The 27,654-nt window shown below is 49.2% G+C and overlaps 1 protein-coding gene across 5 annotated transcripts in view; it reads right to left on the reverse strand.

Annotated features, from left to right (window-relative positions):
* Nucleotides 1-762: 762 nt before the first annotated feature.
* LOC146349977 (uncharacterized) overlaps nt 763-27,654 on the reverse strand; it is a 57,725-nt gene continuing 30,833 nt past the window's right edge. Inside the window, exons 2-5 of one of the 5 annotated variants that reach the window (XR_014789134.1) lie at nt 13,221-14,322; nt 7,249-7,338; nt 5,468-5,527; nt 770-3,231 (exon numbers count right to left, since the gene is read on the reverse strand). Coding sequence is in view for 1 of the 5 variants with exons in the window: in XM_084843926.1 (XP_084700052.1) it covers nt 7,314-7,338 (25 nt within the window). In the remaining 4 variants the exon portion in view is untranslated. Of the gene's footprint in view, nt 3,232-5,467; nt 5,528-7,248; nt 7,339-13,220; nt 14,323-27,654 lie in introns of all 5 variants that reach the window. The other 4 variants (XR_014789135.1, XR_014789133.1, XM_084843926.1 and 1 more) reach the window with 4 other exon arrangements.

Here is a 27,654-nt window from a genome sequence, read left to right on the forward strand (position 1 = left end):
GCTGGAGGGAGGGGAGGGGAGGGGAGGGGGGGCGCAGATCAGCCGAGGCCGAACGCAGCTCCAGGAGCGTCGCGCGCGCGCACACAGTTCGGCCGCAAGCCAAGGCCCGACGAAGCCGTTCGTCGACCCCCCGCTCCCTCCTCGGGCACGGCTCGGGCAGCCTTCTCCGGCGGCGGCGCAGCGTGCAAATAGTCCGGCGCGTTCCGAGGGCCTTGACGTGGCTGAGAGCTCGGTCGTTCTCTCAAGCGGCCCTTTGTGCGTCGCCCTCTCCGAAGGAGTGGGTGGGTCGGTGGGTGGCTGGAAGCCAGAGACTCCATGCCTCCCCCTCCGGCTGCACGGGGGGGGGGGAAGGGGAAGGCTGCCCTGGGATACAACAGGGAAGCCAAGGCCTGGCGCTTATTTCCTGGGAGGCGACTGGGAGGCAGGCAGACAGGCAAAGGGATATCTCGAAGGGCTGTCAGTGTCTCCACTGGGTGGACCTGGACCCGCAGCAATTAAAAAAAATATATATATATATTTTTTTACATGCAACCTCCCCACACCCACGGAGCCCAAATAAAAGTCCCAAGTGATTTCCATGGGATTCTACTTTCACATGCTTGGGAGCCGCAATTCTAAACTCAGTTTGTAAGGAAGTCCCATCGAAATTCATCCAGTGGAAATTTCCAAGTCAATGTATCGAAAAACTCTGTTTCAGGATAGAATGGGCCACCAGGATTTTAAATTCCTCAATAGGTCCCCCAAAGCAAAATGGCGCTGAATCAGACCTGAAACACACACCTCTATTTATTATTTCAGGGGCATCTGCAGGAATTTTTCTAGAGGGAAAAGTATATACATATAAATATACTATAAACTTACAGAATAGAAATCTAAATGCATAAAATAAACATGTCAAAATTTTGACATTTCTCATGAAAAACACACATTTTAATATCATCCAACATTAACGGGCAATTTTTCACTCCAAGGAAAGGAAAGCTTCCTCCTGTGCAAGCACCGGGTCATTGCTGACCCCTGGAGGGACGCCGCTTGCGCTGGCGTTTTCCTGGCAGACTGTAGCGGGGTGGTTTGCCATTGCCTTCCCCAGTCGTGACCACCTTTCCCCCAGCAAGCTGGGTGCTCATTTTACCGACCTGGGAAGGATGGAGGGCTGAGTCGACCTGAGCCGGCTACCCGAGACCCGGCTTCCGCTGGGATCGAACTCAGGTCGTGGGGAGAGTTTCGGTTGCAATACTGCCGCCTACCACAAAGAGTTTAAGTTTATACAGAAAGAACTGAGGGTAGAGAACATAGCTTAAGTCCAAACAATGAGATAGATTTAACATTGCTGCTTCCAACATGTCAATAAACCAAATGTGTAAATCTAAACAATAGGTTAACTTTCTTCATCTTCCCCAAACAAGCAAGCAAACAAAATAGAGTAGGGGACTGGATAACAACTCTGGACTGCAGGGTTGCCAATTTCCCCTCCCCCACACCCCGCAAAATAGGTATAACAACACGGGCTACTCTGTACCCACACTCTTTCAGCCACAACTTTGCCCCCTGAAATATGGGTACAATAACGAGGGCTTTATGATGGATTGGCAGAGTAATTTTTTAAAATGAATAGTCTCCCTGCCCACAAAAAAAAAGGCCTGGGAGGGGCACTTTGGCATGAAATGAGCCTGATCATGAACTCATGTCTTTGCTGCTACCTTCTGTTTTTGTATACACACAGTAGTGCCCAGCCACAGCTACACGGAGGGTGCAATCCTATCTTGATAATCAGTAGGCTCCAGAATTGGAGGTTGCCGAGTATCCAATGCAGGGTGGCCGGAGCATGGAGGAGAGCCTCACCTCCGTGCTCTGGCCACCCTGCATTTTCCCTAGATGGGCGATTTTGCCTGTCTAGGCATGGCTTTCAGGAGGGGGAGGAAAGAAGGCCTCTGGGACATGCATAGGAAGCTGAGTAAAGCAGGTTCTGTGGTCTCCCCTCCCCCGGGACCACCCTCTTTTCGCGACCATGAAGATATAGCTGGTGTGGAGAGAACCATGCCAGCTACAAGGGGTGGGGGTGGGGAGCATGGTTTCTGGGCTCTGAGGTCAGAACCCTGATTCTGACCTCAGATCCCAGAAAGTGAAATACCCTATGCCCCCCAGATGCTGTCTAGGGGACATAGGATTACATCCTAAGTTACCAAAAAAAAAAAAGCCTTAAAAATAAACCAGGAAGTTCCTACTCCAGGAAATGGGGGTGTCAGTCCATATGGCTTACTCTGTTCCTAAATGTCAGTCATAGCTATGACTTCATTCACTGGTCAAACACACTGAAATACTGGAACAGGCTAGTACCTCACAAAAGAAATGGGCAGAATCCTGCCTACACATTTTGCCTTCTATCTTGGGTTCTACAAGAGCTAGATAATTGTGTAGGGGTGGCTTTTTAAATGAAAGCTGGGGATCTGGGGACTGTTGCCCACTTATTCCCCCTTGCCCATGCTCCCTGGACATAGAAAACTAGATATTAGGAAGACGAGTTCTAGCCTAACCGCCCTTGTAAACTAGTTTTGTATTTACCGTTCTGTATTACAGTTTTCTATTTACTCCTTTTTCATGGTGAAGCACTCAACCATGGGATCTCTCACAGGCAGTTTGAAGTGCTATAGGCCAGAAAGTGATTTACCACCTTCTCTGCCATTTGTATGAGCTCTGCCTTGTGACTGAATAGTGGTTCGGATCAGAGGCAGAGGTGGCTCTATATTTGGGGAAATGGGGCAGGGAGCCCCACCCAGTTGTGGTACAGAGATCCCCCCCAATCAGGCACATTTGCTTCAATGCACGGCGTGCAGCTGCCGAGTGCCACGCATGATCTGCTCTGGTCCTCTAGCAATTTCAGTGGGATCCCGAGCATCTGCCTTGCTCTCCACCCCACCAGCCCCAGTGAGCACCAGCCGCCACTGCTCCAGAGGGTAAGATTGCAGTCTTAGACACATGCACTGCTCCATCCTCAAATCTTTATGTCACCTGCTGCCCAGATCCTCATCATATTTACTTGGAAAGAATTCTCACTGATGTCCATTAAACTAGCAAAGATGCTTGAAACTGCAGCCAGAATCAACTTTGATCTGAGTTTGGAAAACTCAGTAGGCAGATTGAACTTGCTAGGTAGTGTTAGCCTGTTGTTGTTGTTGTTGTTTAGAACTACATTTGAAATGAATGAAACTGATGTCTGTTTGTGTTTGGAACCTAAAGAAAGAAAGAGAGGGATTATGATGATGAAAAGGATAATTTAAAAAATATTCATGTTTTCAAAGCATTTTGCTTCATATTGTCTTGGGACATTAAGCAGCCTTGTAATATGGGGCAATGTATAGGCCAGCCTTCTGCAACCTGATGCCCTCCAGATGTTTTTGACTACAATGCCCATCATTCCTGACCATTGGCCATACTGGGTGGGAGTTGTCATCTAAAACATCTGAAGGGCACCAAGTTGGGGAAGGAGTCAGGGACAGGCCACATCCAGTGACCCTCAGATGGTTTAGGCCTCATTTCCCATAAGTCCCAGCCAGCAGTGAATGATCTGGGATTGTGGTAGTCCAAAACATCTGGAGGGTGCCAGGTGGCCTATCTCTGATATAGGCTATGCCCTACCAGTTAGCTGTGACCCTTATAAAGGTGTCCTGGGAACACATATATTATGTGATATATAGAGACCAGGCTGTCTGATTCTGCTGTGGGGGTCTATGCCACAGGACGATGGTACAAGCTTCATCTGCACATCATCCCCTTAACTAAAGCTTCCAGGGTCTTCTTGCCTGATCTCCCAGCCTGGCCTCCCCGCCTTTCTGACTGCCCTTTTGCTGCGGGCAGGAAACCTTTTCTCTTCTGACCACTGATTAGGCCAGGAGCCCAGAGGCCCCCCTCCCCACCCCTAGAGCTAGCCTTCTGCATTTCCTAAGAAGAAGCCCCTTTGCACCAGCCGTTTCCCCCCTCTTGGCTATTTAAAAGAGAAGGGTCGTTGTATTCTCCCACACAGAAACGCGAGGTTTCTCCTCAACAATGCTTACATTCAGCCTATACAGCTCCCTTCTGTGGGACCTTGGCAAGAGAAGCACCATTCTTTATAGTGCATGACAAAGAAATTACAGCCCAATGGGGCTAAGGGAGGCTTGCAAATTGGGCTTGTGCAGAATCAGAGGTTGAGATCTGCAAGCCAAGGCCTGGGAGACAATGGGCTCTGCCAAGGGAAAGAGGGCTCTTGAAATCACTTAAAGCAGCCTATCTGATGGGAATGTGTCTAACGGTGCAGACCACACCAACCACCTTTACAGCCCAATGTGAAGCGCATCAATTTGGAGTGGTTTGGGTGACTGAGCCCTTGAAATCCTGGGGGCCTTTTCCCAAAGAAAGGTTAGGAGTGTCAATGGGAATACCTAGTTTTAAATACCTAGTTTTAAATCTGCTTATCACCATGTCATTGTGTAGTAAGAAATACTCATGAGAAGTGGCCTCAGGTTGTTTGTGGATCATTAAGACCAGTTTAGTGGTTGCTGATGACATCTTCAGTTACCTGGGATTTACTGTGGAGTAACTCGGGAAGGGACTGCTGGAAAGGGCGGATGTGCTTTGGGATTTTTCTCAGACAGGGAAAACATCCACAACCCACTTATCTTTGACTAGCTGAATGTGTTGTTATTACATAGGAAGCTGCCTTATACTGCGTCAGGCCACTGGTCCATCTAGGCCAGAATTGTAGACACTGATTGACAGGGGCTCTCCAGGGTTTGAGGCAGTATTTTTTTCCAGCTCTACCTGGAGATGCTGCTGGGGATAGAACCTGGGACCTTCTGCATGCAAAGTGAGTGCTTTGTGGCTTACCCCATGCACTTGACCCATTTTAAGTGAATAGAACTATTTGAATGGAAGTACTTTGACCAAATTGGATTGTGGAGTCTGGGTCTGATGACGAAACAGATTTGTGTGTGTGTTTGGGGTGGGGGGCATGGAAAGATATTGATATTGCTGAGTATTCAGCAGAGTGCCAAAGGGCCAGATCCAAGATTTTGGGGGCTCTTGAGCAAGGTTCCCATAGTAGGCTTCTTCCTGCTACTGTCCCTGCTGCCTCCCTCACTTGTCCTCTTCCTCTAGACCCAATCTGTGCAACCATCCAGAGAACAAATGCAAGCCAAGTGAAGGAAGCTGCCTTCTCTTCTCACTCTGGTGCCTGCTTCCATGCTCAGAGGAGGCACATGAACAGGTAGTGACAGCAAAGAGGAAGAGCATCAGGGCCAGGGAGTTCCAGGGGTTGACAGTGGGTGTGAGCTTTGAGGTGTGGGCTTGGCAGGTGCCCAGCAATGCCTACCCCTGACACTGGCCCTGGAGGGCCATCTCCTTTCATTATACTTTATTCACTTTTAATTGAGTTTTAACCATTTTACAACTTAAACTGGGATAAGTATAAAGAGAAAGAATTATTCACCACCTGTATGAGATGTAACACATGATGGATGGTAGTGGTACTGTACATTTCTGGAACCTCTTACTGCAAAAAAAGGTTCAGAGATCATCAGGAAATTTCTCTGTGGGTCACGTTTTACTAGACATAAAAGTAAATGTTCACTACAACAAACTGTATGTGGAACTCTGGGCTCCTGCTCCAAAACAGCCTATATCCCATTTCTTCTTTGGATGGTCAGCTAGCTTTGGGTATGTGTGTGTACATGTCTTGTGTTTCCTGTAGCAGCTGGCTTTGGAGTTTAGGTCTCTCTACCATTTAAGCAAGGAGCCCAGTGATGGCACAAACCACCTTTGCGAGGTAACCTGGGGTACCTACTGCTGGCTCTGAGCACCCTCTGTTGCATCAAGGGCTCAGGGCGAGGGAGCTGTGAGGCCTGCGGGTCAAAGGTCTTGGCCTTTGGCTCACTCTACTGAAGCAGATGTCTGAGGACTTAACACTTGTGTCACAGGATTGCCCCCAGGGTGGTAAAGAAACCATGTGGAAATGTGTGTTGGCTAGCAAGGAAGGCAGTTTGTCTCTCCACTCCTTGTGAGCATGCTAAAAAAGAAAACACTTCACTGACTTCATTTGACCTTTTGGCCAAATTTGCATGCAAACTGATATTCCCCACCCCCCACTACACAAATGTACTTCGGGTCTCACTCTAAGTACACCTACACAAGAACAATATCTCTGTCATTCAGATAGCTAATCTGGAACTACCAACCTCGGTTGCCTACTCCCAGTTCATACCAAGGATGCATAGTCAAATTACTGAAGCAGGATTAGTTACTCCTTATCTCCTTTTAAGGATCATTGGGGTTAAAGAGCCATTTCCCACTTTTCACTGCCTGTAAAGCTGAGATTCTAATCTGAGTTTACTGAGTATGATCGTGCAACCTGTCAATGTGTGTGTGCTTGTGTGTGTTAGAGCTACTCTAGGTTAGTGCAGAGCACAATGAGTATGATCCTACATATGTGGCTTAATAGGGCTTAAACTCCATCTTAAATAATGAGTAAGAATAGGGTGGAGTGCAGGTGTGTGTGTGTGTGTGTGTGAGAGAGAGAGAGAGAGAGAGAGAGAGATCCACTCCTTAGCTACCCCGTTGGTGTCAAACAGCTTGACTAAAGGGATAGCTAACCCACATGAAGTGGCCTTGAGTCTGGGCCAGTAGAGCGCACGAGCGATTTCCAGCTAGCGAGAGAGAGGCAGCAGCTGTCAGATTTGTTCGGAGAAAAGCCTTTTGCCAGGCAGAGGCTGTTCTGTTTTGCACTCCGCCTAAACAGAACCATGCTCCGCTGAAGAAGCGATGCGTTTAGCTGGCGGGTCCCTTGCTAATGCTATACATCCCTCCCCCTTCTTAACTGGCTGGATTTGACCTCGGTGGCCTTGGTTGGGGCTGTTGTTCAGCGGAGGCTGCCGCTCAGGGAATATTTCACAGGGTGATTGTCTCCCCTCCCCATCTCTCCTCCACTGCCGCTCCTTCCAGCAACCAGTTTGCTCTTTGTACTGCGTTTACCTTTCACGGAGGAAACCAGCCCCTGCTCCCAACGTTGCCCGATCCTGTGCTGACATAACCTTTCCCTTCCTATCTGAAGTTCCAAAAGGCACCTCACCCACCGCCCCGTCCCCCCCGCCATCAACGATTCTAGGGGAGCCAAAGAACAAGATTTTAAAAGGATTTGGTGCCTCTGATTTGCAACCTCACCCTGCTCCTAAATACATTTATTTGCAAATAAAACCTGCAGATTATAATGTAACTTACTTCGATGGTGCCACCAAAGGATGGTGAAGATCGAGGTTTTGTATGGCATAAAATGCCAGCAAGTTCTACTGAGCTGGATCGTGGATCGGGCTGAAAAAGAGGGAACACAACTCTTTTGTGGCGAGAAATCATTGGAGAGGCCAGGGAAGGGGAAACAACAGCAGCAGCAGCAGCAGCAACAACCCAGTAAAAAGAAAGAAGGAAAAAAGAAAAAGAAAGAAAGGCTCACATTATAAATCTAGAGGCCTCTGAAAGAGAGACCTTTATGAGACAATAGATTTGGGGGCGGGGGGGGGAGAGAGGAGGTTTATGTCCATGATGCCAGCCTTCCCTGCAATAACAACAGATCGATCGCTGCTTTTTCACAAATGCACCCACATACCGCATGTTGGATGGGTTTTACTCAGGCGAACGTAAAGCCAAGAATGTAAATAGTTGCCTACACGTTGAGATGTTAATGTAAGAGTAGAGTGCCATGTGTTTGGCAGCCTTTGGCAAGGGAACTAAGAAAACAGAACGCAAAACTTGGAGACCGAGCGGATGATGGGGAAGAAAAGTTGACTTGCTGTCAAACGTGATGCAAGGCCGGGCTTTAAGCAAACAGAAATGACAAAACCAAACCCCTACTATGGCATTTGTGCTGAAAAGATGAATTTACTGCAGCTCGCGGATCTAAGGGAAATGACTGTGCAGGAAGGGAAACCGAATCCCAAGGCTTCCGTCCAATGCTCGCAGGTGGGAGCTGCGGAGCTGCCGCAGAATTCCCCTCTCGCTTCTGCCTGCCTGGGACCCGTCGTCGCGCCTGCGCGCTAGGCTCTCGGGGGACGCCTGCTCAGGAAGCGTGCCGTGCGCTTTCCTTGCCGCCTGAGCAGCCTCTCCGGCATCTCGCGCCAGCAAGGCATAATGCCACATTAATATGAAACGCCTTGCTACACAAAAAGGCGTCGCTAATTAGGAAATTGATGGGAAGGGGGGGCAGGGCGCCGCGCTTTGTGTTCGCTGCCGGTCGGGAAAGCGGAACAGACGAGGCCCTTGTCCTGAGGCTCCCCAGCACTGCTAACTTTCCTCGGCTTTTTATTAGAACAGCAAGGAGCTGGCCATGCCTAAAAGAGGCCCACATCAGTGTCAACAGCCAGGCTGGGGAGTGTACGAGCTCGACCCCACGAGAAGTCATGGGACTTGAGACTGTGCTCCTTTAGGACGATTTCATGTCAGTAGGACCCAGCCAGGAGAAATCTACCGCCTAGTTTTCCCTGAGCGAATAAACCATGGGCCTGGCTGGGTCATACAGACTGCAGGTGGGACTTATATCATTGAATGCTCCTCCAGTGGGTTCTTTTATTTGAAGAAGTTTCCTGCAGATAGAAAAACAGCTTGTCAGGGAGAAGGCTAGGACAGCATTTTTCTGTCTGACAGGGGAGTTTTCTGTGTGGAGGGAACTGTTTCATAAGGCGCAGTATTCAATCATGTGTGCACCCCTCCCCCAAGCCCAAAATGGTGCAGCCCAGACCCAGGTTCACTGTCCCCGTGAGAGTTAGACCTAAGTCATTCCTCATAACTGGATTGCTAGAGGCTCTGCTCACTTGGAGGAAATGTGGTCATCCCCTGGCTTTGTTGAGCTTGCATGCCACTTTCTGGACCATATCAGACTCGGCAAAGCCTCCATTGTGCTGCCTGCAACTGACCTCCTCCCTTGACCCCTGCCAGAAAAAGACATGGAGGAAAAGCACCCGCCACAGAGCATGCATTTGAGAGATGATTTACTGCACAGTCCTCAAGTTTATTACACCAGTATGCTTGCACTTTAACTGGTTTAATGCCACTGATTTCTGCAAGGGTAAACTGCCCTAATTGAAAATAGACCATGTTAATATGTCTATAATATAACTATAATAATTGTTATGTCTTAATATTGTGTTAATAAGGAAACGCTCAGAACAAGTGAAAATGTGTTAGAGTTACCCAACTTATTAGGAAGCTATGTTGGGAGCACACAGAAGGGTAAGTGGGTTAAAAACAAGCTTTGAAAGCTCTCAGAACTAAAATTAACTGCACACTCAGTTTACAATACACTAAAATTAACCAAATACAGACAGGAACAAATACATCTTCTAAAGGCCAGCAAAAAGGGGGCCATAAGCACCTCCTGGGGGAGGGTATTTCTAAGAGATGGAGCCACCACCAAAAAGGTCATCTCTGGTACTCACTAATCTAACAGTTTTGACCCTGGGCCAGAGGGCAGGGCCCGAGATACTGATCTTAAGGTTTGGGCAGGGTCATATGGGTGCAGGGTGTCTTTTAGGTAACTAGGTGCCAAACCTTAAAGGCTAATACCAGCACATTAAATTGACCCAGAAACAAATAGGCAGCCTATGTAGCTGGCACAGAACAGGTGTAACATGATCTAAATGCCTACCTCCTACAAGTGTTCTGGCTGCTGCATTCTGCACCAACTGTAGTTTACCAACCATCTTTAAGGGCAGCCCAATGCACATTACAGTAATCAAGTCTGGATGTAACCAGGGCATGTTTCTGGTGAGATCTCCTTTACTGATAGTATGAATATTGAAATTTGTGTTATTTCTTTTCTGTAAAAATTGTTTAAGAAGTTAATACTGCAATCCTGTATATGTCTACCCAGAAATATCCTACTGAGTTCAATGGAACTGGGTCCCAGGTAAGTGTGTATAGGATTGCAGCCTAAGTTATGATTTATTGTTTATGTGTTTTATGGTTTTACATCTATTTTATGAACTGCCCAGAGAGCTCTGGCTACTCAGTGGTATACAAGTGTGGCAAATACTCTTTTTTTTAATTTGTGCATGCAAAAATCAATAAACACATGTTTAAAAAGAATGTGACCCTTCATCTGTTATAGCCTGGAAAAAAAGTTCCCTACAGCTTGCTGTTTTACCATATCAATGTTGGCATTATCACCTGCCAAGTTATTTTTTTATTCCTGCTGAACATTTGTCTGCAAAACTCAAAAGCTTGCAACCCTTGGGTGGAAACACTATATATACCACACCTGTGTAGAGTTGGAGGTCCAACTGTACTGGGTTAAATCCATAAACCAGTGTTGATGAAATCATCACAACATACATACTTACCAGTGCATTTAATTCCCACTGATTTCAATGGAACTCAAACTTCCATTGTTTTACAGTCCTTCTCTGGGCTGTACTCATTCCATGGAACTAAGTTCTATTAATCCACTTATAAATAAATTTGTTTAGGATGGGACACCACATTGGCAAAAAACCACTTGCTCCAGAGCAGTTCTAAAGCCTTAACATTTCAAGAATACTCTAGAGCAGGAGTGGGCAGAAGGTAGATTCCAGATGTTTTGGACTTCAACTCCCAGAAGCCCCTGCCAGCATAGACAATGGTCAGGAATGCTGGGAGGTGAAATCCAAAACATCTGGAGATCTACATTCTGCCCACCCCTGTTCTAGATGATAGATTGCAGCCACAGCTATAGTCCCCCTCTATAATGTTGACATTTCCCTTACATTTATATAGTGACATAATGTTCTAGGTGCAGAACAGAGGACTGATGCCCAGAAGGCTCATGATACATGGACAGTACAAAGATGGGAGTAAAGACAGAGTTTGAATAAGTGAATAGCAGAAGAATGTAGTTTGAATAACAAAAGAAAGTACAGAAAATGTGGCCCAGAAAAGGCCTAGTAGAAGTGAACACCAAGGAAGGGCATAGGTTCACAGACTCCTGTAGGGACAGCAGATGACCTGGCAGGCCAAATTTCTCTCCTCCCCAGTTTTGCACAAAAATGACAATCCCACCTGACTTTGATGCCAAACCATCCATTCTGTCTCAACGAGCACTAAAACACACAGTCAGAAGAATCACACTGTGCAGCTTTTATTGGACTGTTCCTTTTAGACTACAGGTCAGAAGATGCAGCTTCCAGGCAGGGTTGACCCTTTGACACCTTGCTTTTTAAAAAGTGGGTTACTGATCACACCTCTGGCCTCCTCTGGCCTCCTCCTCCCAGTCTCTCCAGCCAGCTTCAACTTGGCTCACTATCCCAACCCTCATGCAATGTTCCTCCTTCCCCTCTCTTGCATGTCAAGCCCCCTTCACAGTTAGTTCTGCTCCTGCAGCTTCCCACTTCCCACTATGAAGCCCCTTCCCATGTGCCTTGTCTTGCCCTACAAAACCCTTCCACCTAACTGGGGTGGATAATGCTCTTGCTATCCATGTTTCCTTTCTTTCTGTGTTCAGGCTACTACCATGCCATCTCCTCTCTTGGCAGCAAATGCTAGGAAATTGCAAATTCCACCAGCCCACTTTGCTCTTCTGTACTTGACATGGTCCTTGACACCTGGGGTGCATAGAGGGAAGGGAAACAGAAGAGTCTGTTTCCAGGACATGCAGTAACATCCATTGGTGAGTCAAGGCTGGCAGTAAGAGCCACTGATGAGTCACCACCACCACTTGCATCAGTTTTCCATTTTCTGAGGATGGCTTAGTAATTTCAGTGAAGTGTGTTGACAGTGATGAAGGCTAAGGTGAGGCTCGCTAAACAGGCCTGATAACTCCCCCCCCCTTATGTTGAGATGGATGCATTAAGGACAATCCTTGTATCTCATGCTTATATTTACAAAATAACTTGCATTTTGTTGTCAAAAATTAATTTTGAATGAATTGTATTGTGAGGGCATTTCACAAGAGATTCAAAATTGGGTCCAGCAGCCTCCCCTACCCTCACCCAATGAGATGCAAAATGGCCCCATACAGGGCGTAGAGGGTAGGCGCCTAACAGGCTGTGCATTCCAGGACTAGGTAGGTTGCTTGGCAGCAAGGCCCTATAAAACCAGTGGGACTCCACTTCCAGCAGTGGAGTTTCAGGGATATCAGCCTGAAAATCTCATCCACGGAGAAGAAAGAACACCCAGAGACAGGACCCTAAACACACAGAAGACAACAAGATTTACAGGCATCAGAAGTTCAAGCCACATCCGTGAGCCTTGCTTTGCAAGTACAACACCGTGTTAGAATTTGGGGCATTGACAATTCACACCAGGCCCATTAGAGTAGCTTTTTGGCTGACGATCCTAAGCACTTCACGTGAAAGTATAAGTTTTTTTTTTTTTAAGTGCTTGAATAGGAGCACAACCCTAGGGCGTTGATTTGGAAAAGAAGCCCCACACCGACTTCAACACGACCTTCCTACTACCTTGTGCTCCATCCTAAGTACATCTCCTGGATTTCATTGAAACTTCATTCCAAGTCAATGTAACCATGGGTTAGACATCTGCAAGAACTCCCTTTTGGAGCATCACGCGCGCTCCCCCTCCAGAGTCACGTTCAATCTCCGCGAGGTAGGGATGCGCGCGTGTGTTTAACGGGCGACACTCCCTCCCCTCCCCTAGGGACAAATATCTAAAGCCCGAATGCGGAGACACCCAGCGAGCTCTGAGCCTTATCCCGACGGCTGTGCCATGGTTCCCGGCCCCCCATGTTGGCCGCCACTGTATCCCCCTGCTGCGGTTCTGGCTGCTTCTTTCTCGGTGGTCCCGGCTCCCCTACCGGTGGTGCGCCTTTGAGGACGCACCGAGTTCCCTTTCCCGCTCGGCCCTGGAGTGAAAGCGACTAGCGTGGCGGCGGCGAGCGACTGCAGCGCGGCGGGCACTGCCAGTCAGGTTTCGCGCGTTAGTCAGTTTCACTCCGTGGCCACCAGCATAGGCGGTGCGGCAGGGAAACACAAAGCGGGGGAGGGAGGCGGGGAGGGAGACGAGGCAGGCAGGCAGGCAGGCAGGGAGCGAGCGAGCGAGCGAGCGCGGGAGGAAACAACAGCCGGAGGGGGGAGGAGGAGGAAAGGAAGGAAGGAGGGGGGTCATCTGGCAGCGCTGAGCAAGGGGGAAGGGCTGGCTGTGAGCCTGGAGGTTTATCACCTCGCCCTTGGCTGCGCTGGAGACGAGGCTGAGAAAAGTTGAGCGTTCCTCACCCCGCGAGCCGAAAGAGAGCGAGAAGCGACCTCCTTGAGCTCGCTGGCTGGCTGCACGGCGGCAACTCTCCGGCACGGAACGCCACGACTGGCTGATCCCCCTCTGCTGAGAATAGCGTTTAGCCGTTCATGCATCATGTGTGTCAAATAAATGCCTGATTGAGGCCCTCAGCGGAGGAATTAGCCTGCCTTGCGCTGCAGACGGGGCGGGGGAGAGAGTGCGGAGGCAGCCTGGCTTCGCCGTTTAGCCACGTTCACTCCGAGATTGTTGATTGCTCCGGTGCTGTCGCCGATTTCTTTTCTTTTTGCTCTCTCGCTCCCAGACGCATTCCTTTCCACCCCACCCCCGCAAATGTGGGAGGGAGAGAGACAGCTGGGTCAGAGGAGCGTCAAACGAGGCTGAAAGACCAGCTCCAAAGAAGCGCTCAGTTTGATTAAACCAAGCACCATTTCCGAGCGAGGGTCTTGGAGCCGGAACATTCACCCCACCCCCCGCTCTCGCACTGATCCCTTCCGTCCCCATCCTAAACAGATGTACGTAGAAGACAGGCCCCCTTGATTTGAACGGGACTTACTTCCTACTATCTCTGCTTCGGGTCTGGATGCAAGGTTTGGCCAAACGCCCCGGGACTCAACGCTGGCAAGCCCACGCCTTCGGGGATTCTTTGATCAAGGTCACAGAGAAGTCGTTGGGACCCAAGACGGCTTTAGTTCCGGCTGGGGTTGTGGGAAAAAAGGATGGAAGAACTGGGGGTGATGGTGGGAATCCCCCCGCCAGACCTGATGGCTTCCCAAAGGGAACTGGCTGGTTGCCTAAATAAAGGCTGCAGACACTTTGCACCAAGACATAGATAAGCAGAGGAACAGAGGGGCTCTCCTCGGGCCTCCCTTGCTGCAACCTTGGGCCTCATTCTCTGATGCTGCTAAAAAGGTCCAGGAGAACCGCTGGTTTCAAACAGGCGTCTGAACAGGCCTTCCTCTTCCAATGTCCCCTCTTGCATCTGTTCCCAGAAGAAGAAGAAGAGCCAGTTCACAGACCCTTGAGGACTATGACCGTGCAGTTTTCTTTTTCCATCTCTTACAAGATCCTAGAGATATGGTGCTGGAAATAAAACAAAGGGGTTTATTTCCAACTTTCCAAATACAAATGCGGGGTGGGGGTGGGGCTTTATTCTTTTCTTGCCTCTGTTCTACTTAGGATGGTACATTTTTGCTTCCCTTCCAATACACGCTGATGAGGTGGGCATTCTGTTCTGTGACTGTAAGGGACCAGGACACACAAGTCTCTGGATAATTTTTGCAGAGAGTACAAGTTTACTGGGGGTAGGGGCACCTTAAATCACACATCTCTGCGACCATTTCACCCTTCCGAGGCTCTTTTCCGTGTACTTTGGCCAAGACAGAAAGAGTGTCTCAAAATCGCCCCTCTCCCCACTGCCTTTGGCATCCAGGGTTTAACTGGAGCTTGGGTTCCAGAAGTCCCGCTTTTGAGTACCAGAGCGCTGCCCTCGCATATGTGATGAAGTGTGTTACTCAGATCCCTTTTGGGGGTTCATGTGTTTGTCGCATCACCTGAAGCCCCCCAAAGGGACTTGCCTAACGAAGTGTATGTCTCAGGACATGTGGCGTCCAAACAGAAAACCACAAACCTACTACTTCCAGGTCAGAGGATGGGGGAAACCTTCACACTTTTCTTTTTAGAAACAAAGCGCTTTCCGCGCCCGCACCACCACTCTCTGTTTTGCTGCGTATCAGATGATACGTGTATCAGGTGAGAGGAGCGCTCCTCAGCAAGTACTCCAGCGGTGAAGACGAACAGCTTACTGGTCTGTGGTCCCAAAGTCTTTCGAAGCCGCCCTGCCCCCTGAGAAGGTCAAACGGCAAAATGCTCGTTTACGATGATCTTCATTGATGGTATTCTACTTTTTTTTTTTTTTAAGACAATCTATTTCGGAACGAACTTAAAAGATAAGATGGGTGAGGAGAGTAAGGGGAGAAGGCGAGGAGGTGGAGGCCGGAAATTGCTTTGGGCTGCTATCTGTGTGTCAAGTTTCAGCCCTCGCTGACATTTCTGGCTGAACGCCACAGTCCTGCAAATGGAAAATCAGACGGTGCTGAGGGGGAAGGGGGGGGGGAGAAGTGGAGCGGCGTGTGTGTGTGTGAGCTCCACTGGCAAATGGGCCAGACCGCTCCCCCCCCCCCCGCCCCGCGTCCCTCGGGCAGCGCGCTGTGGCTAGTAACGTCACTGTGCAGCAGAGGGGATGAATCAAGCAGGCATCTGAGCGGAGCAAGGACATCTTCCGCAATCCATTCAGGCACTGGAGCGCGTGAAAGGCTGCTGATCGCTGCCATTGTTACACGCGGCCGATGGGGGAACCGGAGCCTCGGCTCTGGCAAGAGATAAATAGCCTCTGACAGCGCCTTCTCGCCAGGGGATCGCCTCCAACTGCACGCGGCGGCGGCCACGGACGCTCCCAGGTCGGTGCTGCTCTCTTTCCTGCACTCAGCAGTCGCTCGTTGCCTTGGCCCCGGTCCCTCCCCCTTAGATTTCTCTGCCTTTCCCTCCCGCCGCCCTTCTGTGTTTGGAGCCCGGATCGCCCTGCGGCTGCATTCGCCTCGCCACAGCGAGGTTTTCGGAGCTGCGTGTGATCTTGGCCACCTCCGCAGTCACGGACAGGTTGAGCCAGTCCGTTTTACAAGCCCCTTATGTCGAAGTCCCTGGGTTTGCTAGCCATCAGCTGCTGCGACCCCTTGAATCGAGTGGTTTTAACGCCTAAGGGTGTTTGTGGATCGGAGTTGTTAGTTTCCTCTTTCGGGGTGTAAGCTGTAGACCTCGGATGAAGTAGGGGAAGTCCCTAACAGCGCAACCCTACGCTTGTTTTCTTGGAAGTAAACCCTGTTGAGTACAATGGGTCTTACTCCCATGAAAGTGTGCATAGGATTGCAGCCTTGGGGCTGCAGGAGCCAAGAGCCCGAGGCTACCTACGCTTCCACTGGTGACGCCCTTTAAAACTGACCCCAGCAGGCAGGTTATAAGGATTAGGGGTGACCGCAACCCTCCCCTCGCTCCCTGCCAGGATCAGGGCTGTCTGAGATCGCAGATCTTTATGGGTTGCCAGCGAAAATCGATCGCCATCCTAGCGGGGGGGTGTGTGTGTGTAAGGACGAGACTGAGTGTGGAATGGATAGAGCAGCCTTTCCCAACCTGACGTTTTGGACTACAGGTCCCATAATTCCCATTGGCCATGCTGACTTGGGGTGATGGGAGCAGCAGTCCGACACGTCAGGAGGCTACCAGGCTGAGAAGGCCGAGATCGAGGTTGCCCGGAGGCTGCAGAACAGACGAGCTTCCGGTCTTGGCAAGCGCTCCAAATCCTTTCCCCAATTTAGCTGGAGCCAGAGAAGCCCCACTCACTTCAAACGGGGTGGACACAGCTCAAGCTGAGGGCCGGTTACTTGGAAGCAAGCTGAAACAAGTGGGGCTTTCTTCCAAGCAAACGTATTTGCTTGTGGTGTTAAATTATTGTGCACCTGCTTGGTGGCTGTTTGGCAGGTAAGGTGGTATAGAAATACTAACGAATAAATAAGCTCAGTTGTGGAAAGAGTTGAACTTTCTCATCAAGGCCCTGTCCAGGCACGTTGAGGAAGTCTATAGCATCTTCCTTCGAGAGCCAGGTTTAGTGTATCGAAGTATCCCTCCTGGACTAGGCTGGAATAAGAGGTTTCAGAATGCACGCAGAACCCCCTTTCCATGGATGCGCTTGAATTCCATCCCTTCAAAAAGAGTATCGGAGTTGTAAGAACTGAGCATGATCTCAAGGTGCCCTTCTGTGAGTGGTTTAGCCCACACAGGAAGCGACACCTCCCTCTGCACACAGCAGCCGTTGGACTAGAGTAGCAAAATGCCACCACATTAATACTCGGAGACAGCACAATCCTAGACATGCTTACTTGGAAGTAAGCCCCACTGTCTTGTATGGGGCTTGTCAGATAAGCATGCATAGGATGGAATCCTAAACTGGGAGTAAGTCCCACTGAAGTCGGTAGGTCTCACTTCCAAGTAGACATGCCCAGGAATGTGCTGCTCAGTCATTTATTGGAAGTTCCATTAACAATGGAAGCAACTTCCAAGCAAGGGCGTTTAAGATCGACCAATCTCCTTGAGCCGGAATATTCTCACTTAAATCGAAGCAGGCTGAGTACACTAGGACGGACTTCTAAGTAAATACGCAAAAGATCAGGGCGATGGTAGGAGGAGTTTCAACTAACTCGAAACGTGCCAGTGCCGCTCTAAGCCTAGGCAAAGACCAAGGGCAAGCACTCCGGCTGAACTGGTTTGCGGATGGCGCTCCAGAGCGTTTGTGGTCTCGCTTTCTTCTGGACTGCAGCGCTGTTGCTGGCAGCCGTTTTAGGCTAGCCACAGACTAGCCGAGCGGGAGGCTCCCGGGGAAAATCCTTCCCTCCGGCTTTTCCTGTGGAGCGAACTTGGAAGAGCTCAGCAGAGGCGTGTCTTCCAGCGGAACTGATGGGGAGCGGTCATTGGAAGACTCTGAAGCAGCCTTCCTCAACCTGGTGCCCTCCAGATGTGTTGGACTAAACTCCCAGCATCCCCACCCAGTCCAACACATCTGGAGGGCACCTGGTTGGGGAAGGCTGCTCTAAAGGAACTGGTTTCCCTTTCCAGCCGGTGGTCGCGGTGTCCTCTTCAGGGCAGGGGTGGGGAAGGACGGGCATTCTCCCCTACGCACACCACTGCCAAATTTCCCAGCCTTGAGGCGGGTGCTGAGCTCGAGCTCTGGGCGCACTTCTCTCGAACCCAGAATTCGGTCCTTAATTACAGCCTCTCGCTCCCTCCCCAAACAAGGAGGCCAACGAAAATATTTACGCAGAAGACACACTGGTTTCAAAGGAATCTGCCTCAAGCAAACGGGCATACAGGCTGATCTCTACGGGTTTTACATACGTGAAGCTGCCTTATTCAAAGTATTAATCAATGGAGCCTAGTACCGTCCGTTGCGAGTGCGGAGGCTCTTCTAGGCTCTCAAGCAGAGGGGTCTTCCCACACCCCGCTACCACAGTTCCTACTAAACGGGGGTGTCAGGGACTGAACATGCAAAGCATGTGCTCTGCCCCTCTTAGTAAGCTCCCTGGGATCCAATGGCCTGCATTTCAGAACGGAAGGATCTGGCTACTCGGTGCCAAGGGCAAAGCACTCTTCACTTGCTCAGAGGCACTCTTTCAAACATCCGAGGGCTGCGTCCTGGGACAGAAAACAGGTCCTGGAGCTCTGAAAGCTACCCTTTGTCAGGCCGGGGAGGGGTCAACCCCACCCAGCCTTCCTCCATCCCTCCACGGAGCATGTTCTATTCTGTATGGCGCCAGTTTGAAGTCTGAGCTACCGGACTTAACTTTTAAAAACGACCTAGTAAAAATGTTTATCTTGTTTTGCAGTGTAACCAAATGCCGTCTCGTGGTTTCCTATAGGGCTGTTTTCCGCGTAGAGTTGCAGCGCCGTCCATTTCTTCTCGAAATGCAAACCATCCTACCCGCGTATTTTGTCTCCCGGGGATCTATGGGCGGACGGGGGTCTTGGCCCCAGCAATGGCCAAGCCGCTCTTGGGCAGGAGAATAAGACTCAGTGACGGCCGGAAGGGAAGGGGAGAGTGTCCGGCGCTCTGCGCTTGTTCTCAGTGAGTCATCGCTGGCAGCCGAGCTGCGTTTGCAGGTGCAGCCAAGCTGGGCGCTACCTGCTCAGAGGAAACGGGAGGCATCTGGAGCGGGCGCAGGGTTCTGTTCTTATCCCGAGCTTCGGGCAAGTCTCCTGCCCCCGAGAACCGAGCAAGCCGCTTTTGACAAGGCGTCCGCCCGGGCACGGCTTGGCCCTGGCCGCGCTCTGTGCCCGAGAGGGCGGGCGGGCGAGGATTTGCTAAGCGCTGCCTTCCTTCCAGCCGCGTTGCCGACTGTGCTTTTAGGGGATTGGCTCCCCACCCCCAGCCTCCCTACACTAGTGTGTCTCAGGCCAGTCTCGTAAACTGCTAATGATTTATTACCTAGGCTAAGTGCTTAATTTGTGAATATGAAACAGATTAAAAGGAGATCGGCATATTTTAGCAGGCAGACCACGGCGGGGCCAGCAGCTGTTTCGAATTTGGAGGTATTTCCAGCCTCCTGGAGAACGCGAGCCAACCCCACCAGGAAGGGGGCGGGGGTCGATCCTTCCTGGGATATGATCATATGAACGGCCGGGTTCGCCTTCCCGCATTTGGTTGGCTCTAGTACTACTTTCTCCTCTTGGACACCCCGAGTTCCTTCCGTTGACTTCAGTAGGACCGACAGCCCAACCCCATACGTGTTTACTTGGACGTAAGTCTCACTTGAATTCAGTGGGATAGGCGCTCCACAAAAGGGTGCAAAATGCGGCTGTCTACCGTTCTATTACCATGAGATTTTCCTCCCAGTTGCAGGCCAGTCTTAAATAGGTTTGTTCGGGCCTCACTTGTAGAGATTTCATTGAGACTTACTTCCAGGTAAGTATGTTTAGAATTGCAGCCTAATTATATTTAAGGCCAGGTGTCAAGATCACACCAACGCCTGAATGCAGCTGATTGGCTGGAGATTCAGGACACATGAAAGAAGGTACTTCTTCACACATGGTTGACGGCGCATAGTTAGGCTATGGAATTCGCTACCACTGATTTGGATGGCTTTAAAAGAGGGTTAGACAAATTCCTGGAGAATAAGGCAATCAATGGTTACTAGTCCTGATGGCTAGAGGCTACCTCTAGTATCAGAGGCATTATGCTTATGTACAGCAGTAGCTGGGGAACATGAACAGAAGGTGCTATTGCACTCATGTCCTGCTTGTGGGCTTCCTGTGAGCAGCAGTGTGAACAGAATGCGGAAGGAGATGGACCCTTGGTCTGATCCAGCATGGCTCTTCTTATGTTCTTGTTCTTATGAATCATTGATCATTGATCCATCTGCTAATCATTGATCCTACTAACAGTGGAAGTGGTTAAAGAGCGATAAAGGAGTATTTCCCCCCAATCGTTCAGTGCATATTTATAAAAAGGAGAGATTATAACCATGAGCACAGAAGTAGTTTACCCGGATTAATCAACGACTAGTACAAGGATGCGATTTGTATGTGGCTTTAAAGTCCAGGTGGTTCTGTCTGTGGGTTCTGGATAACAAGATACAGGAATAACAAAGCTGAGGGGAAGCGGGTGAGACTAGCTAACCATTAGGAAAAATCCTAGTTGCGAAGTTTGTGAATGCCTAAGTGATCAAATACTATAGAAGACGCTCAGTGGCACAGGAAAACTATCTGGTACCTAAAGAGTTAACGAAATCAGTGCTGCCCCCCGCTTCCCCTTCCAGGATTAACTCCAAATCAAGCCAGTGCAACCGCGGACTGGTGGTCCCAGCAAAAGGCACGTGATTCTAAGAGCAACGTAAACATCCAGTAGAGAACAAAGACAAACCATTACAGTCAGTTCTGCAGGCAAAACTTAAGCAGCGAGGAAGGAGGAAAGTTCTTGCCAAAAATAGCCAGGAGATAATCAAAATAAATACCTTTGATGTAGCCGTTCTCAGGCTGGCCGCCACTTTGTGTGGAGTTCCCTACCGCTCCCTCCCCAAACAAGGAGCCCGCACAATTAAGCGCCTTCCTTTGAAAGGAGGCCGGGCGAAGAGGAGAGCGGGGCTTTTGTCGCTTCCAGGCGGCACCGCACATCAAAGGAGTGGCGGCGTGGCCCTTTAAGGTTCCTCTGGCTGGGCAGCCGAGTGAAGCCGCAGGCGAACGGCTTCTCCCTCCCGGTTTGGGTACTTTTGTTACGGGACAATCCTGGCTACATGGAAGTCACTGGAAATCCGGGGGCGGGGAGAGAGGCCGAGGGGAGCGAATAAAATGGAATGAGAGACAAGCGTTTGGATAGGCCTCCATGATGGAGTACATGCGATGGGTACAGTCCCGCCCCCGGTCCTTGGCACAGGGGTGGGGTATCTGTGGCCCTTCCGGTGTTGCTGGACTCCAACTTTCACATGGCCAATAGTCAAGGTGATGGGTGTGGCAGTCCAGCGGCATCTGGAGGGCCGCAGGTTCTCCACCCCTGCCTTAGCACCTCTAGTTATCTCACCCACGCTTATTTTGGAGGGTGGCGCGTTGAACTTAGTGCAGCTTACTTCCGAGTAAACATTACATAGACTTATGCTATAAAACATAGGCGGGGAATTTGGGGCCCTAAGAACATAAGATGAGCCACGCTGGATCAGACCCAGGGTCCATCTAGTCCAGCATCCTGTTCACACAGTGGCCAACCAGCTGCCTGTGGGGAACCCACAAGCAGGACATGAGTGCAATAGCACTCGCCTGCTCGAGTCCCCCAGCAACTGATATATATATATATATATGCATACTATCTGCGTTTCAGACTACAACTCCCATGATCCCTTACCGCAGGCCATTCTGCCAACTGAAGTCCAAAACATCTCATAAGCTCCCCACCCCTGCTGTAAAGAACGTCCGGTATCGAGGCTGGGTAAGACCTCTGCCTCCAAGCTAGAGACCAGTTTTCAGTCAGTGTAGCGAGTGTAAATCCCGTACCACAAATCTAACTTGGTTATCAGACACTCTCCTTTTACATTACGACAGCCTTCTCCAACCCGGTGCTCTCCAGATCCTTTGGACTTCAACTCCCATCCCTGCTACCCATTGGTTAGAAATTGTGGGAGTTGTGGTCCAAAACATCTGGAGGGCATCAGGTTGCAGAAGGCTGCTTTACAAATTAATCACTTTAGTAGGCGGTGGCTACGAATCCCCCACCTGTGCCCAGTTACATCCCAACCCTAAATCTGGTAAGCACACTTCGGGCTGCAGCTTTAATTTACAAAACCACGGCACTGAAATAAGCAGAGCTTTGCCAAATGTAATTCAGGACTGAAAATCAAAGGCTGCCATTCTAAGCATGCTTCTGTGTAAAGGCTGAGTGAGCCTGGTTGCTTCCGGACTCTTTTAGAGAAGGAGCACTGCAAAGGCAGCCGAACCTTTTGCTGTTAAAATCAGCCCCCAGATCGTTTACTTCAGAGTAGATTAAAGTACTTGAGGACGGCCTTAACATCTCATCCAGTGGTGTCTAACCTAAGGAAATACGGGGGGGAGGGGGAAATCTGTCCCCAGGCTGTAGTCTGGAGGAGGGTGGCGGTGGCAGTGGGGTTAGGTTTGCTTCCTCCCCTCCTTCCTGCGATGGAGAAAGAGAGCAGGATTTCTCCTGGAGCTTTAATAACCTCCAGGAATTCCTCTTGGCCTGTTTCCAAATGACACATCTAACTCACGCTTCCCTCCCCGATCCCATCCTATCTTGATAAGAGCTTTTATTGTCCTTCCCTCTTTTCCCTCAGAATCTGTACGTGACAGCTCATGAAAAGGGCAAGAGGGAGAAAGCGCAGCCCCTGCTAATTATATCTCGTTTTCAAAAGTGGCTTCCCTTTACTGCTTCGCGCGTTTGGCTGGTTTACCGAGCCCTGCCCCCACCTCCTTGATCCAAATTCTCTGGTGGTTTTTAATTTTAAGTGCTTAGATTCGGAGCCTGTCGCCTCCCTTGCATTATATTTACTAGAAGGAAAATCCGATTGAAAGAAGGCTTATGTCAAACTACTATGCTCAGTGCTGGGACTAAAGAATAAACGTGCACAAGGTGCAGTTGTAAGCCTTCCTTCCAAGTAAATATGTATAGGATTGACCTGCAAGCCTCTAAGTGCTCTGGCCCTTGCTTCTCTGAGTAAACCTGCATAGGATCGGGTCGTACCGAAGACTTGGATATAAGCGTATTGACTTGGAAATAAGTGCAGGCCCCACTGATTTCGACAATTATTTACACACCACTTCGAATGTGTGCAAAGCGCTTCACATGCAAACCTGCCTGTACAGTTGGTCAGCATTCTTGCCCCCATATCGTAGGTGGTGGGTTGTTCGCCTAGGGGAGCTTCGAACCGGGGACTGCCCGGTTACGCCGTCACACTTTTAGCCACTCCATCACAGCGGCCCTCGTTCTGCTTCGTTGTCAGGATCGCAGCCAGGCTCCAGCCCTCTCCCATGCATATTGCTCAATACAAGGGGGCTTTGGTCCTCGGAAGTGTGCCGCGGATGGCAGGGTCGAGCTAAGGCCCCGGGTTCTCTCTCGGTCCGCCTCGGCGGAGCGGGGCGCGCGCTTGGGCCAGGCTGTCTAACTTGAGTCAGCGGCGGTCCACTGAGAGTGGGCCGGGCTGAGCCTGAGTGGGTCTCTCGGCCCGAGTGCCGGAGGCGATCATTAGCTGACAACCGACAAGGCTCTCCATCAGTCAGTCCGCACGGGGGGGGGGGGGGCGCTCTTCTCGCGTCGCACAAGGCTAGCTGGGAGGGGAGAGAGAAACAAAACCTTCCCTTGTAGACAGCGAGCGGGAATGCATGGGGGTGGGCTCTGGAGGCGACGGCGGCAGCAGCCTTTCCACAACGCAGCCCTTTCTGCGCAAAGGCAGGCAAGCGAGGGCTCTCAAAGCTGCCGGTTTCTTCGGGCATTGCTTCTGAAAGCCGAGAAAGAGCCCGGGGCTGTGTGTGCGTGTCATCCTCAGCGGAACAGACCGGCGTGCACGGCTGGCTCAGAGGAAAACGACCCGCAGTGCCCTGGTTGCGCCCCAAGTGATTGCTCTGGTGAGCCGCGGACGCGTCTGGTGGCGGAGCGGTAGAAATAGCTGGGGTGGGAGAGCCAGAGAGGATGCGAAGAAGACCAGGTGTGCAGTGTCACTGAACAGATTGCAAGCAACGGTTGATCCCTTGTCAGATGTTGCTGCCAATTACCAGGAGAGAGATGACAGAGAGCCGAGCAGCGCTTGGATAAAGGAGGCGGCGGGGGTTGGGGGAAAACACCCACCAACTTTGGGGTGGAGAGGCTGAAGGCGAATACTAGAGAATCGCACTTGGAAACGCTGTTGTGTGAGCAAAGGTATAAGCAAGGCATGTAGGGGTGGGTGGTGTTAAGCCCGAGTGAGCACCAATGCCAAGCAAAGCACACACACGATTGGAAAGGCGATTTCATTTGAAACCAATGATGCTGATTTCCATATAAACAAGTCCAGAGTTCCATGCAAGAAGGAAAAACCACCTGAGAGCAAAATTCCCCGAGTTTGAACTTGTGAGAAATCCAGGTCCAATCCCTCCCTGAAATATGACGCTCTCTGGGAGATCTTCAGCAAGCCATTATCTTACGTCCACTTATTTTACAGGACTATTGTGAGGCTAGGACACTGTCCTGAGCTCTGTAGACCAAGGATGCACAATGTGCCATGGCAAGGCTTTTACTGTGGCCTCCAAGGGTGCCCTAACCCCCTTGCCCATTTTACCACCACCGGTACTCTCTACTCCCTCCCATAGAGAGGAAAGAGTAATTTGTATCCAGATTGCTGGGATGTGTGTGTGTGCTTGAGCATGCATGTATGTGTGTGTGTGTATATAGATGTATTTATGTGTGTGTGGACATGCACTGTGGGCCCACCAAGCCAGCATCACATGCAGCCCATGGCAGAAAAGGTTGTGCACCCCTGCTCAAGAGAAGAGCAAGTAAAGCAATAAGTCCTCTCCTACCTGGGAGTAACTTCCATTGCACTTGGTGAGTTTTGCTTGAGTAAACATGCATAATCAGCTCTTAAGTTTAAAATGCTGTTTGCAATTATTTGTGAGTGGGATGTACTAGTTATATGTGCATAAGATCTGGCTGTAAACAGGAGCCTAACTGGTTTAAATGCTGCCATAACATTGCTGCAAAAGGCAGATTTATAAAGCTGTAACACCTTGGATGTGTTTGAATAGCAGCAAGAACACTGTTCCAGCTTGCTAGTAACTGTTGGGTAATACAAAACAGGTTGCCTAGGGAAGTCACTGGGATTTCTGCCTTTGGAATTTGTCAAGGCCCCTTAAATAGACTTGGAGACTCTTCTTAATCTTTCTATTGGTAACAGAGACAAAGCATGCAGTGGCATCTTAAAGACGAAATGGTTGGTTGCTTTGCTAGGCTCAGTTCAATTTTCTCAGATGTCTTCAAGTGGTTACACATACACACACAGACTAAAATTAAAGATTTGGTATGTGGGTGTACACCTCTGATGTACCTTCGCCATGCAAGAGTATACTTCTTTGTATCTGTGGCATTTGCACAACTCAAGCACGTTCTTTTGGTGGTTCCGACAAGATACAGAATATTTTTTCAATACTGATAAGGAGCTGAAGTATACCACCACAGATTCTGACATGATAAATACACCCCAGTAGCCTCTCTCAGGGCTGAATCACACATGTAGGTATGTCATGGGACACACTATATCTCTCCATGAGATAATGTCCTTACTCAAAAATATTTTGTTTGAAATTAGGTCATCTTTGTCTTTTAAGTGTTTGATACAGTACTGCCCATTTCACAGATACAAGTTTATCGGCTGGTGTTTCAGTCACCAAGTAATGTGTACATGTGTGTGAACTTCCCTTTTGTAAAAGAGGTGAGAATGCAGGTTAATTTCAGGACAGCCAAATCTCTTATATGCACAAGGCAATCTACTTTTTGTAGTGAGAAAATCACCCCAAATGCTTATTCAGTACCTAAGTAATTGAAGCGGTATCATAGCATTAACCCTGGTCTTAAAGACTTCCTTTCACTTTGTCCTTCAGAATTCTTCTGTATAAATAGGTGTGCTCATAAGATTTATTGGCCAGCAATAGCAGGCTCTGGTATTTTTAACTGATAGAAGAGGGGGACTGGAAAGGCCTTTGTCTGAAATTCAGCAAAAATGTGCCATATGAAGCTTATATCCAAAATGATAGACTAGAATGCCTTGATCAGTTTGGTCAGAAGTGAAAGCACTCCTGTTTATGATCTTTCTCTGGTTCAATATTCATCTATACAGTAAATATAAAAGAGTAATATGTTCACAACATGTAACAGTATAATACTGTCTTATGGACTATAGTCCACTCCATTAGATGCATGTAGTATGCTTCTGTGTGCCAGTTCCTGGGAAAACAAGTGGAAGGGTGCTATTGTGTTCATGTCCTGCTTGTGAGCTTCTCAGAGGCATGTGGTTGACCACTGTGGGAACAGAATGCTGTTCTAAGGCCTTTGGTCTGATCCAGCATGGTTCTTATGTTCTTGTGTTCTTAAATAGCAAAAATAAATTGTCTATTCAGCAGCTTGGTGATAAACTCAGAATACCTAAAGGCAACAGAGAAAAAGCCAACTTGAAATAAATAAATGAAAAAACTGAATAAAATTTGAGGCATATCTGCAGCAGTGGGAGAGTGCTGTTGCACTCACATCCTGGTTTTGGGCTTCCCACAGGCATCTGGTTGGCCACTGTGTGACCAGAATGATTGACTAGGTAGGGTTAAAATTAAATCTGCTGATTTCCAATCAAACAAATAAGCCATAAACAAGAGGTCATCAAGTACAAATGGATCACAAATGAAACAGAAATCTACAAATAACTGGTAGGAGATCATGAAGTCAGCACAAAACACCAGCCCCACATGACACATGGTATGCCTCTTTTGGAACTGACACTTCAAAAGCAATCTCTGATATTATATGGGGCATGTGTGGCTGATATTAGAAGTGGGGCAGTAGAGCTGAAATCCCACCAAGTATGTACAGGCCCTTGGGCACATGGTCAACACAAGAGGAAGAATTTGCAAGTTTCAAGAGCACTTAACTTATAAAGGGGAGTCAGAATCCAAATTATTGCAAAGATAACCTTTTTCAAACTATGGCTGTTAAGAAGACTGGTAGCCTTTTTATGTGGTGTAAAAGAATATCCCCTTAACCACAGCAATAAGTCAGTCCCATTGGGTTGGATCCAGAGTTAAGCACAGGAGGTGGAGGAGGAAAGAAGGGATCACTGAAAATTAGGTGGAGGTATGCAAGGAACCCCTGCAGCACAGCTGACTTAAATCAGGAGCATTGGGGGTATGGGGTATGGAGAAACTGTCACAGGAAGAAAGGGGCAGGGAAGTCAGCTTCCATAGTTTTACATGTGCCCTGTTTGATGTGCTTAACTCTGGATCCAGCCCAATATGTTGACACCTTTTTTCTAAATATGGGAATATTTTTAAAAATGTAAAAATAATTACAGAGTATTATAAACTCTACACAGATGTTCTTGAGAAAGTAAAGAGGCAAGTTAGCAGATGTGTCATCATACTAGAGTATCTCCTACCTCTGGTATAAGAATGACCAATTTATGAATACAGCTGACATTTTTACCAAGGGGAAATAGGCCAGAGGGTGGTGAGAATGTGATCATGCTCCAGCTATTCATCTGAAACATAATGCAGGGGGAAGAGGGGTGTGGTAGAATGCTCCTCAAAGATACCATAGAGACAGCTCCTCACATGGCTGCAGACAAACTGGTAATT

The sequence above is a fragment of the Heloderma suspectum genome, chromosome 3 (genome assembly GCF_057233095.1).
Source record: "Heloderma suspectum isolate Gila_16-S chromosome 3, 16-S_ref, whole genome shotgun sequence".
NCBI classification, from domain to species: Eukaryota; Metazoa; Chordata; class Lepidosauria; order Squamata; family Helodermatidae; genus Heloderma; species Heloderma suspectum.